At 36.8% G+C, this 13,835-nt stretch overlaps 1 protein-coding gene across 2 annotated transcripts in view; it reads left to right on the top strand.

Moving 5' to 3' along the window:
* The window catches only part of CWF19L2 (CWF19 like cell cycle control factor 2), a 78,223-nt gene that overhangs the window by 23,908 nt on the left and 40,480 nt on the right, over positions 1–13,835 (top strand). For both annotated transcript variants that reach the window (XM_063330296.1, XM_063330306.1), the window contains exons 9-10: positions 1,444–1,540; positions 4,519–4,608. In XM_063330296.1, coding sequence (XP_063186366.1) covers positions 1,444–1,540; positions 4,519–4,608 — 187 coding nt within the window. The remainder of the gene's footprint in view (positions 1–1,443; positions 1,541–4,518; positions 4,609–13,835) is intronic.

Here is a 13,835-nt window from a genome sequence, read left to right as displayed (position 1 = left end):
TCATCTCTCACGCTGACAATGTACCTTTTAAATTTTATCCCTTCTAAAACACAGAGAGAGTTTTCAGCCTATAAATCAAAGTATTTTGGACAGTTATGACACAGGTTAATTAAAAGTGCTGATTGGATGTCCAAGTGATCTCCCCAGAGGAAAAGGCCATCCAACTAGCGTTTGCTGAAAATCACACTTAATAATGTGACTGCTTTAGATTTTAATTTGAGACAAGATAAAAAGCAAAACAAAACAATGTCTCTAAGTCTCAAAAAGCTCAGACAATGATTAAAGTGCTAAATAAAAATAAAAAAATCATGTATGAAGTAATAAACATCTCTTGCTCCCTTTACTGAAATAGTCTGCCTTGTTTTGAAAAATATAGGTTAAGGAAAAGTGGGAACTTCATCTTCGAAGGTTCTATTTCTGATGAAGTTAATGTAAATGCTTCTGCTGAGTTTTTGGGTTTTGGATTGGGCATCTTCAAAACAGACAAAAGTAGCTTTGGTAATTTCCTCCGGGCTGGGGAGCTCTGGCAGTTAAAGATGACACCATCTTCAAAGTTCTCCCGCGCTTCAAATCCTACAGGGTTTAACGACATTGAGTAGTGAGTGAATTCTCCCTCTCTCTCTTTTAATAGCAGTAAAATAACCGTACTCTTATGTCTCTTTTGTGTTAGATATTTTACTTTTAGTGTTAGTTGGTTTTAGTCTTCTCTAGGGTTAGAAAAAAGAGCCAAACATGTTTGATGCCTCTTTGCAACAATACTTAGAGACCTTATTTATTATCACAAGAACTCATACACCCACCTTTTAATATTAAAATTAAGATACAATATTATTTACTACTAGCTATAGCTTCTCCTGGGAGACTTCCTGTTTTAAAAATGGTCCCAGTTAATTTTCCGTGGAAACTCTACCATATCAGCCATAATGCCTTTAGAAGCAAAGGTTGTACTGTGAGCAGATAAGTGCGGGCACATAAGTAGTTTTCCGAAATGGAAGGCCACTGGGTGTACAGGGGAACTGCTGGGAAACAGGGGATTTTGCTGGAGCTGAGAAGTAAAAGCATGACCAAAGCCAGAAAGGACAGTTACAGAGTGGGTTTAAATTACTCTTCTGATCTTCCTTTCTTTGCTTTTTGTCTCCTTACACCTGCTCCTGGCTCTTGACTGTTTTTTTTGTGCTGAGAAGGTGTTCATAGATAGTGCTTTTCATTTTAATTGATCCCAAAAGTAAAAGGAAACAAACCTCATAAAAATTTTATTCAAGCTTTTTGGTTTCAGAATCCTTGGCAACTTCTGACTGCAAATATATTTTTTATAGTATGTTCTTATCAATTATTTTGAGAATAGGAGCATATTTACCAGTACAGTAGGCATATAATACTTAATTACACATTGTGAATACTACATTGTTTTTCTGTGGGTTTAGCACTGCTTGTGTTTTACAGACATACCGCAAAGGATGAGCCGCCTCGGGTCCTTAGTGAAGAGGAGATGAACAGACTGGGAGCGAGGATTGTGAAGGCAGAACTCATGGGAGACATGGTAACGTCTTTGAAAAATTGTCATGCAATTTTTCTTTAAAGCTCACAGTGATTTCATTATCTTTTTTTTTTTAAAAAAGCGTTTGATTCAAGCAAATAAAGTCCTGCAAAATTTGATTAGGTGGGTTTTAAATAAAATACTGCTTTTACTGTAACTTCTGCTTTAAATGCAATAGTTCATAGAGTAGAATAGAGGATTCAGGTCCCCAGGTTTTGTAGGCTAGGCAGCATATCCCAAACCAGTTGTTCTTTGCCTTTTTCATAGGTTTTTCCGTGGTTTTATTAAGCAGGGAAGAGGTGAAAACTACAAAGCTGTCACTCTGTTACAAGGTAGTGTCTGGAGCTTTTGTGTTTTCATCAACTTTGTCGCAAGTAGATGCTTTGTGGTCCATAGCTCTGCTGTATAACCATAACTCAATAGATTATGATATGACAATATAAAACTGAAAGGAACCACACAGGCCATTGCATGCAGCTCTGCAGTGGGAACAGCTGTGGAATGCTCTGTGGTCAGCTCCGCAAAATTCCTGCCCTGGGTGAGACTGGGTCCACGGAGCTGAGATAAACAGCTGCACCTTTAATGGTGTTTTAGGAGGCTTGTTTCAGACAGAAACCTGAAGGATCAAGAAGTTCACTCCTTTGGAACACTCTAAACTCTGGAAGTACATTTTATTATTTTTCTTAAATTGCATTAAATATGGCTATAGTGAGTTAATTGCATTCAGTAATACTGCCTGGAAGCTTCAATTATACCAAGGTCATAGTCTGTTAGTTTTTAAGCTGTGTTTTACAAGGGCGTGCTCTGAACATCTCTCGTAAGGAAGTATTGCTGATTTATTTTGAGGGATGTAATAAAATAACATTTTTTATAAATGAATCCTATCACTATGGGCCTTTGTATATATATATTTAAGGTTAACGTTTAATGTACCTGTTTACCTTCCCTCTTTTGACAGAATATTTGCACCAAAATCTGCATCACTAAGAAGCAATAAATAAGGCATGTTTTGACTTCAAGTGCCAAATTAATCCTTCCTGAGAGCCACTGTTTCTTTGATTTGTGGGAAGTTTGAGGATGTTTGGCATATGATTTTAGTGCTGGATTAGAACATGGTGTTGATCTTTGTTGAAGCCGCTATCACAGAACTTAAATTTTGATAGGAGAAAGTGTCCATTTTATAAATATTTTATTTTGAAATGATTTTATATTATGGATTCTTTTTCCAGAGACTTCAGACACACACGTGTGTACGTAGCTTTACAAAATTTGAACAAGTACACCTTTTCTAGAAATCGTGTCCATTTGAAATCTTACCAACTTCAAAAGTGAACTGAAAGTAACTTCAAGCAGTGTATTTTCTACTGAGATACGAGTGTTCATGATTTAAATAGATGCCTCCATGTTTTAATCTCTAGTTTTCCTACTTATTATGCAAAAAATACACTGGTGAGGAAAAAATATGTTTATGAGTGTAATTATATGATAAGCCTGTGTGGGACTGGTGTTAGTTAGTTAAGATATTATTTGAAGACATTTTCCTACAGGGGGAAATGATTGAAGCTATCTATACACTAGTTGCTATAAAGTACTGGGGAGGGGAAGGTTTTCCAAAGACCTTAATGGGGAAGAGCAAAAATTTTAAAATTTTTTTTTTCTTTTTTTTTCCTACTGTTCAGCTTCAATAGCATTGTCCAAATAAAAGTTTGGGCACAAGTGTGAGGCTTTTCTTTTCAGACTGACAGTAAACGAATAAGAGTAATTCCAATAAAAATATACAGTTCTGTGTGGAGAGAGTGATTCTTTTATTATTCTGCTGTTTTATTTTGACCAAGAATCACAAAGCAGTAGCTAACATTACAACGTTTACTGTTAATTTTATATATACATTTTGCTACATAGGCACTCCGAGTTAGCCTAGTTAAAAAAACAAAACCAAACCACAGTATAAATAATAAAATAAATGATCTTTGCCTTGTTGCTCTTTAAATATTTTTTCACGGGCCTTCTCTGATCAGATTGAAAATGCAGCTTGTTTAAACAAGTTCATCCCTGCACACCAGAACAAATAAGTATGTAACAGCATGTCCTGGTGGCCAGAGCTCAAGGTTGACCATGTGGGACAAATGAATTCTGAACCTATTTTTGTTACTGACTTGCTGCTTGGCGTTGATCCCATGACTTAATTTTGGGGCAACAAGTATAGGCTTGATTGCTGGAGTCAATGAAACTGGCAAAGTGGTCGGAGTATAAATGGTTGTGTTTCTTATAGTTTGGTAGGTGGTCACCTAGCAATTCTTAGTAAACCAAGATATTCTAAAATACTTGTATTTATTTAATAAAGAGGTGGATGAGAGAGCAGGTGCATCAAAAGGAATTTACACAAGACTGTAGACAGTTTTCATTTTTCACTTCTGGATCGTTTTAGTACCTAAGGTAAGGTCTTAACAGGCAAAGTTGGGACATGTGGTAGAGAGAGATGTGAAACTGCATAGCAAAAATTTCTGAGAGGTATTTCCCTTGACCCATTGTGTGTGTGCGTATATATATGTGTGTGTATGTGTAAATATATATATAAAAATAAGTAAAAGAATATGTACCGTAACCTGGAAAGGTTATACACTTCATGTGTTCAGGCTTCTTTATTTAGTTTCTTATACATAAAGTAGTGTCTGTGCTTAGCTACACAGAGCATTTATTAGTATAATTGAATAATGTTTAAGCATAATTTTTCTGGTGTTTTTACGACAATAAATGTTTCTATACTTTAGATACCTCTGTTCTGAATATTTTTTTTAATTTAATCTCCATTAAAGAATTGTGTGAAACATATTGACATGTTTTCTTTAGTCTTTTGTGTCATTAGAATTTAAAAAAAATATCAAAACATGAAGACGTGAGATGCGTATTTAATTCTGATATAAAGGTCTATAAAAGTTTAAAATGGTTAAATTAATGGACTACTACCACTTTCTTTGAAGGAGTTAGCTTCAAAACTTCAAGCAGAACTTGAGAACGCACGCAAATTGAGGGAGACTCAAGGGCAGATTCCAGCGAAGTCTGGCAGAGAGGTAAGGGGAAAATACTCTTATTTTCTTTGTGCTGACACAATGGTATAATACAGGTAGCAGCTGAATTCTAGACAACATGAAATGTACTTGGGAAAATTACAAGGTGTGAGTTTTGAACAGTAACTCATCTAATTAAATTGTACTTTTTGGTTGTAAATTGTACTTTCTCCATTGTACTTTAGCATCTTCCATAGGATTTTTTAACTGGTAATATTTTCTCAGCAATTATATATATCTTCCATTAAAAATAAAACTGATATGTGTCATGTTGTTGACTGTTTGCCCAGGAGGCCTAGACCTTGTGTTCTGGAACCTGGGTTGTCTTGCCGTTCAAACTCTGCAGTGACTAACGTAGGCACCAAAGCAGGTGACCTGCATCTTGTTTAGCTTGCCAGGATTTGGTGCAGGCTGTTAAGTAACTCTGATGTCTCTGAAGAAGCTGACACTTCAAATGTTATTCTTTTTAAAGGGTGTCATTCAAGAAATGTATAGTAATCTTTTTCCTAACCAACTTTGATATAGCTGCAAGGAAAAAGGGTCAATATCTTTATTTGTGAGCTCTGTCCTCATGATGGAGGGGAAACTTTTAGGCAAAAACTAATGTTCTTGTCCAATTTGACTCCAATTCCACAGTGAAAATTCACCTGTAAGTCAGCTGAGTTTGAAAAGCCACTAATATTTTTTTCGAAAAGGCTTCATCTCAAACCTCATACATTGACTAGTATTTCTCCAGTCTTTAGAAGACAGACTGAACTGGAAGTTAATGTGTGGCCTCTTGCTGACTACATAGTGACAATCGTATTAAAGTATAATTTCACAAGATTTCACAAGAATTTAAGGTTACAAAAGCTCTGTGTAGGTAGACTCTGCTTTGTTGCAGTGCAATTCTTAGGCATGTTTTTTTTTGTGTATAAAAAAAAGCCTGAATAAAGCGATTGGAGTTGTGTAATTACACAGGAAAAAAAATCCATTCAGATTTTAAAATTTGAAAGCAGAGGACATGTTATGAGTGATCCTCAAAAATGTTGATAAAGACCTGTTGCTTAGAAATTGAGTTAGGAATAATAATTTTGGTCAGCTTCAGTCTTAAACATAGTCTGATTTTTATCTTAATTTTTAATTAAAGGACTTTTAAAACTAACAGCACATTGTTGTTGTAAAAGTGCCAAATTTCAATTTTCAGAAAGGAAAAATAATTTCAAAAACCTAAGTGAAAACATATTTAGCATGAGGCTTCTCTTTCTAGCTCTCTTCATCCTGAGGGCCATCGATCTCACAGCTTGTGCTTTTACCGAGTGATAGGCTGTTCTGCAACAGGGAGATTCCTCTCTACGTGTAGAAAGACCAAGCTCAGCAATGAAAGAGTTTGGGGATTCAGAAGGATAAACTGACAAAGAAATAGTCTGCATCCTTCTGGCCTGACATGGGTCCTTATCTGTCTTTGGACGGGCATTTGAAAAATGGATGAGTAGTCTAGGAGGAGCCTTACTGAAAAAGAAAAGTGTATTACAGACTTGGCCATATTGGAAATACCATCTTGCAGTCCTAAAGCTTCAAAGGGATTGACTTAGTCATTTCTATTCATGAATATTCTCTAAGATAGTTATGATTTTTCTTTTATCTTTTGTGTCCCTGTCCATATTCAGTTTTGCCTTCTTGTGTGTGTATTTACTTCAGCTGGGTCTAGGGACTTACAGGGCATGTCCAGTCCTTGTCCTGCATTCCCTTTAATCATGGTGGAAGAAGCTGTGAATACCCCTAATTTGCCCCTTCTTTTTTCTTCCTCTCCTGTGGGAGCTTGACTAAGCCCCCCATTGACCGCTTTATTCTTGTGATTGATATAAGCTTCTTTGGAAGACTGAAGGGATTTAAAACGAGGGCTCTTTCCCCTCTGAAGTGTCTTGGATGCAAAATGTCTGCCCTTGTGAGTTCCATGTTGGCTTTCTCTGAAGCTCACGATCAGCTTCTTACATAATTCCAGACGTAGGAGCTTGGTTTTTACATCTGTTCATCTCAGGATGCTTATTTTTATGTTAGAGCCCATCTGTCTTGCAGAAACGATCTTTAGTTTGTGGGAACCAGGACTGTTGACAGTCCTGCTGTTTTGGACTTTCCATGGTTTGCCAATGCAAATAGTCCTTTCCACATAAAACAGGCATGATGTCTGTAATTCTGCAAATGGTTAGTTATTGAACTGCATCATGCTGGAACAGTATCAACCTCTTTATAACTTGCTGTAAAGTTGCTCAACTTCTTGGGCTTGCAGTAAATTGGCGGACTCCCCAAACCATGGTGAAAACCTTGAAGCTTACTTTAAGTCACTCCGGTTTTAATTCCAGAGCGTGAAGGTCTTTGTGTACATTGTAGAGATTTGCTGCCTTCTCTTTATGAATATGCCGTGCCTGTTTCGTGGCTACTTCTAGTCTGTATTACGTGGCTTTTGAGTTTGAGCAGTCCAGCAAAGCTGATGGTCGCTCCATCCTCCGTCCTGTCCCTGCGATAGTTGCCAGGTTGGTCTTACTGGTTTTACGTCTTCAAACTGATTGTGGGCTATTGGGACACAAGCAGAATGTGTGGGGTGCTGCTGTGTATCAAGGGCCAGCTGTATCACATTGTGTCTATAAACAGCCCAGATGTTCTGAAATGATCTTGTTACACAAGTGCAGCTTATTTGGGAAAGCGTATTTGATACGTGTGAATCAGTCTTGCTATAATGTTGACCACCCAAGTGACAGCCTCAATCAGTTCAGCCAGCTGTATTCGAAGTAAGATACCTGAAGCAGTTTTCCAAATGGATGTCCCATCCATCCCGAATTTTGATAGCTTTGCCTCCGCTAGCAATAACAAACATGAAGCATTTTGTTTCAGGCAAGTCTGTCTCTGATTCCTTGGAGCAGCGTGGCCAATGCCATGCTGAAAGGTCCTGAAACTTGCCTTTGCCCTGTTTTCACTTTTGTTGGTAGAACTGGGGAGATAAATGAGGAAGGAGTGAAGGCAATTCTGAATTCATCTCCCTAGGAAGTTTTTATTTTTTTTTCCTTTTTGATTAATTGAACATGGATCAATTTGCCAATTCAGTTCACTGTGTGATTGAGTGAAGACTCATGCGAGTGTAAGGGGGTGTGCATGGGCTGCTGGCGTTTGTACAGAGGACAAGATCAATTCTTTTAACAGCAATGTTGGATCATTCTGCCTAGAAGTGATCAAGAAACTACGGACTGAAAGCACTGTAAAGTGGTAACTTAAATCCTGGTTTTATTTATTTGTTTGTAATAATTGAGAATAGAGGCAAACCTGGCTTTTATAGTTTGTTTGATTTAGACAAGAATTTTACCCCAAGCAACTCCAAAATCATGGTTTTGAAGTACAATTTTCAAATACCAATGTTTGGTGTTTAAAAACCTTACATATATCAGCTGATGTATTTCACCAAGCATAAAGGTCCTGGTAACACTGTTTCGCTACTGGTTTTCCTTTTGGCCAAAAAGTCATCTGTAGTTTTAAGTTTTAAGACCTGGTGTTTATAGTGCATTTAGACATTGAAAGTAGAGATCCGCAGCTGAAAGAAGCCAAAAAGCATGAATCTATACATCTTTATGAACCTAGAATAGCAAGAAAATTCTACAAGATACTGAAGAAGAAGAGTCCTTAGTAAGGCCACCTGGGTAATTTTATAGCCAAAATTTGTCTTGGGGAAGAGGATTGTTGTTGTTGTCTTGTATGGTTTTTTTTTTTTTTCAGTTCTTGGTAGGTAGTGTGCCGTTTCTATTAAATAAAATGAGCAATCACAACTAATAATGTTGTAGGTTTTCTGTGTATGAAGGTATCCCAGATTAAAATTCAGTACAGGTGAAAAAGTGTTTAGATTCTCTTGATATTGGGGGGGGGAAGATAAAGTCTATTGTGCTTAAATACTTGAGTCACATGTATACAACTACAAGGAATGCACATGCAAAGATCCTTTTTAAAGTGTTGATTCTGCTTGTTTTGTCTTTACCTTTTAGCAGGAGGCAACCTTCAGAGTCTATGGAAATCAAACAACAGGGTGAATATGCAAAAGTGGCATTTGGTCTGTATGAAGGGACTAACCAATTAAGTATTTTAATTTCATTTGTGATAGAATTAAATAGTGCTTATGTTCAAATGCTTATTTCTAAGTTTTCATGGGCATTTTGAGAGAAGCACAGTTGCCCTTTGAGCCCCAGTGAAACTGTCTAAGAGAAGGTTGCTGGCCTATAGAGTTTCTGAGTTAGGATAAGTGATGAAAATGAGTATTTACTGAATGTAAGGAGACAGCAGAAAATTTTGTAGATTTCAGCATTTAAAAATAACTTCTATGTGTTCACGGTTTACCTCTAAGTACAGTTTGTATTGCTGTAATCTGGAAATGCCACACAACTCTTGATTTTGAGTACATTGGTTATGAGGATTCTACTTTTGCCATTGTTAGTACCAGTCATAAATGATGTTATTTATGCTTTTGTTCTGTAGTTCTACTTAACAGAATATGTCTGGAACATTAGCATTCCTTTGAGGTAGATCATTTGCAATGGTTTTTGGTGATACAAAAGTTGAGAGGTAGAAAGTTAAATGAGCAAGAGGCAGACTGAAAACAAATGGAGACAAGGTGATTTTTCACCGAATGGTTGCTCCAGGATGTTGTGGATATTGGAAGCTTGAGTAGATTCAGGGAGAGACTGTGTAAATTCATGAAAAATAAATCCCTTGAGGATTGTGCAGCAATGATGTCTGGCTCTTAGTTGCTGAGTTGCAAATGCTCGGAGGCATCCTTTCTTTTTGTACTCTTCAATAGGCATTTACTTTTGGCTATTGCTGGAAGAAGGCATGTTGGGCTTTGGTTTGATCCAGCATAGCTGCTTTTATGTTTTAATCCACACATAGAAAACGTTCTTTACGATGATTCTAAATAATTTATGATGTCCATAATTGGTGTGCTTTGCCTTTTTGATTTTTTTTCCCAGGTTTTTTTCCCTGTCTTTTATCATACTTCTGTCAGTATGGTCCCTGCATAAGAATTAGAGTCAAATCTGCTAAATGAAAGACAGTTTGCTTTTGTGTTGCTACAGACTGACTTAATTGTGTTTGTGTTTTTTAATCAGGAAATATATTGACATGAGACAAAATTAGGTAAATCTAGATTTGGTTCATGGTGGTGGACGTATGAAGTGTAAGTGTATGCATCTTTTAAAATGGTTTTCAATTCCATGCTAAGTATAGCCTGTAAGAAAAAACCTTCTCAACGCTAAGCCTGTTACTGTGTTCCATAGCGCTTAATCAGTATGCAGGAAACAAAGTAGTCTCTGCTGAGCAGTTGGTAGAGACAGTTCTTACTAATGAAGAATTGTGTTTAAAATACAAAATCAATACAAAATTGAGTGAAAGGTGGAAGCTGGTACTTTAAGCAAAATAACATCGTAGAGCATATAGTATCGTAGAGTATTTCAAAGATCTTCAAAGTGAAGATCTGAAAAAGTAGAGAGAAACAAACACAGGCTTTCCGGCCATGCATTTGAGAAATTGGAAGGAAAACATGAAGGATTTCAGCATAGCAAATCTTCATTTGAATAACTGAATTTTCTAAGAAAATCCCTCAACCGTCAGTCTAGTATGATTCATTTAGTAAATATATTTAAATCATGGGGAATAAAACAGTGATTGAGATAGATACATATACACACACATACAAAAATACAAAAATATATATATTCCACAAGAGAGATATATATTCCTCAAGACAGCAAAAAAACTGAGAAAAAAATCTCCTAACATTTTTCTAATGAAGAGTATGTAGTGCTTCTGTGAAGCCTCTTGGGTATGAAAGATATCTGTAGAACAACGGTCTTCAATTTTGGCAGGCACTCTGTGTCACTTCACAGTAGGCATCTGACTGGCATAGTACTGCTTTAAAGGAGAAAACTTTTTCTAGGCTACCTGTTGGCTCTGTAAGAGTAACACTCTCCGGTCCATTGCTTGTGCATCTCAGGTGTAGAAGGTTTATAGTGCAAGGAAAAATTATTTTAGCTAGTTTTATGGCATAAGTAGGGCTTGTCTTTTAGTGAAAACCTTCATAAAATCAAGAGCTTCATGTACTTCAAATGCTTCTGCTTTTTTAATTTAATTATTCTTCCCAAGTATAAATAAGAAGGATGATTAGGTTTCCAACACCTTTTACAAACTATATCTGAGCACAAATTGTGATGTATTGAAGGTCTGATGTTTAATTTGTAACCCTGAGCTGCATTAGAGTCCCGACTGAGAGGGAATTCTGAGGAACCCAGTGTAAATGATCTTTTCTTCCTTTTGAAGAATTAACACTTACAATTTTTCAGACAGGAAACCGAATACGAACGCTTGGCTTATACTTCAAATCCTATTTATGATAAAATAGCATCCATTGTGTGCCATTACGTATAGTTCTGCATTAAGAGACAGGATGGAACACGCTGGATCTTCATCCAGAGAAATTATTTGCAGCACAGTTATTATCTCGAGACAAGTAAACCATATGATATTAGGAGTACCTGAGAGGTATCAGTTGTGGAACAAATGTGAAATAATACTCTATTGGTTCCGATAATGATAACTTCTTAACTATGTTATCCCAGCAGTGCTACCACCATCGCGGATGGGCTTGGCCTTGGCTGGCGGTGGGTCTGTCTTGGAGCCGGCTGGCATTGGCTGTATGGGACGTGGGGGAAGCTTCTAGCAGCTTCTCACAGAAGCCACCTCTGCAGCTCCCCTGCTACCAAAACCTTGCCACGCAAACCCAATACACTCTAACTGGAACAGGGAGTAATAAAGTGGGCCTACTTTCGTGAAACAGCTTTAATATCATTAGTGCATACTTTTAAAAAATAATAGGTACATGCAGTTTCTGGTGAGTGTATTTCCTGAACACTCTTGTTGATGTCAGTAAGAGAAGATTAGACAATTATTTATAAGACAAAAATGTATTAAGACAAACTGTCTTAACTTCCCGAATGTAATTTATAGGAAATTGGTTTTCACAATTAAAAAGTACTGGAGAAATTATATCAGTAACTTAATGATATAAAATATCTTCTGGTTTCAGTACATGTAACAGGTATAAAAGGGCAGAGCGGATAAAACTTCATAAGAGTTCAGACTGGTAATACAAAAGCTCTGGAATTTGCTTTGACACTGGAAGCAAAAGTCCTTTCCAAGTGCCATGCAGCACTTGTAGTTGATGGTGACAGTTTTTCTGGCTCTGGTTTTTTTTCTGACACTAAGTAGAATTTCTGCATATTTTTACTGCAGTGTCTATCCTGTCACTCTGTTTGCTCGAGTGAATTCTGTTTTTCTTAACAAATTTGACACCCCTACACCAAGAAAAAACATAAGTAAAAACATTCCTGGAAAGCCTTTCTGGTACAGTAGATACTTCCAATTTGAAATCAAAAGGTAGAACCTCACTGATGCTTCTTTTAGTCTTTGCAAAGCCTTAGTAAAGAGATGGTATTACACCTCTTTGGATTTAAAATAATGTATAAGTAAAACCAATTATAAAAGTGTGAACCAGGAGTTAACAATGTATTTTGTATGGGTAAGCAATGAAACACAGTTCTGTTCAAAATGAGGTTTGGAAAGGAGAATTTGATCAGACAATGACTGTTGGGACCACCTGGTCTTTCGCGTAATCACAGATTGGGTCTCATTAGCCATTGCTACCAATATAAAGCAGAAACATTTTATAGAAACAGGCTGTTTAAGCGGAGCGATTAAACTGTGCACCCATCCTTCTAAAAGGAATTAAGACATTTGGCTTTTGGCCAGCACATCTGGATAACGAGGTACTTTCAGCTGCAGCAGGGGTTGCGTATTTGTGGACGTGGGATTTTTGCAGAGGTTCTTCTCGGGCGCTGCACTAAGGGCTGCAGAGCGTGGGGCTCTCCACCCATCTCTGGAGCAGATGCGCCACTACCAATGTCAGTATTCTCTTTCCCATTCTGTTCTGCCTGTGAGCCCAGAGGGATTGCTTCCAGGTAAGATGATGCTACAGGCTCATGGCTTTTTCAAGTCTTTGGCTTTCTTCTGATGCCTCCCAAAGTAACAGCAGTGATAATGGCTTGAGGGTATGGATATACATAAGTGGAAGCTTAAAAGGATATGGAGTTGAATCTTTGTTCTGCAACATCTAATTGTCCACATTCTTCCTCTACCCTTTTTTTTGATGACCCTTTTCTACATATACTCCTTTAATAATAATTTTTCAGATTGGACTACTTCTTTTTCTAATAAAGCTCCCTCATATGCCTGAATTACTATTTTTTCGTTGGGTTAATCTGTTGCTTTCAGTTTGTAAAATTACCTTTTCTGATACTACAGTCTCTGAAAATACCCCATATACCAGAGCTAGGGTAAATCTCTTTTCTAAATAGTGAATATTGAGGCCTGAACATTTTTGAAACTTCTTGCGGTATTTTTACTGGACTTTTTTATTTACTTGTTACTAAATTTTTATATTTACTTAAGTAAATGCTAATTTTATTTATATATGCCAAACTTCTGCTTATCCCCTTCTTAGTTGTATATTACATTTCTGTCTTTGATAGGATGAAACAGGAATTTGTGGACTTAACAACTAACCTGCTGCAATACTTTTCTTTTTTATAGTCTGAGTATACAGATAAATTTTGTATCAGATGTTCTTGCTATAGAAACAAGCCATCTAGGCATTAAATTTTTTTAAATTTTCTTACATCCCATACCTACAGTGGCTTATTGATGGTATGGTTAAATGACTAACCATTTCAAAGGGCAGCGCACAGTTTAATATATCAAACTGTATCTTTAGACTTTTTTTTTAAGTTATATTTGCAAAGTTATGTGGCTTCCTGACATCCAATATTATTGTTAAGTTAGACTTAATTGCTTTAGTTTTCCCCATTTCTAGGCACATCACTGGACACGTTACAAGCTGCTGTAAGTTACTCATTGCTATTTCCAATCTCACTTGCACAGGCTGCCAGTACGACTCTTACTGAATTTGATTTGAGGTTTGTGTGTGTATTCATTCTACTCATGAGATATTATTCTGATCGCCCTATCTCAGAGATGCTCTAAGTAAATAAGTAGTGAGAGCAAATAGAAAGATTTTTGAAAGCAGCGATGATTGGAGGCATTCAATATAAAGAGGAGGGGTTAAAAAGGTCAGGTTACTTAGTCTGAGTAATTAACAGTTTAGC

Source organism: Chroicocephalus ridibundus, chromosome 1 (genome assembly GCF_963924245.1).
Source record: "Chroicocephalus ridibundus chromosome 1, bChrRid1.1, whole genome shotgun sequence".
Classification (NCBI taxonomy): domain Eukaryota; kingdom Metazoa; phylum Chordata; class Aves; order Charadriiformes; family Laridae; genus Chroicocephalus; species Chroicocephalus ridibundus.
Note: the sequence above shows the minus strand (reverse complement) of the source record. Positions and strands in the feature narration are given on the sequence as shown.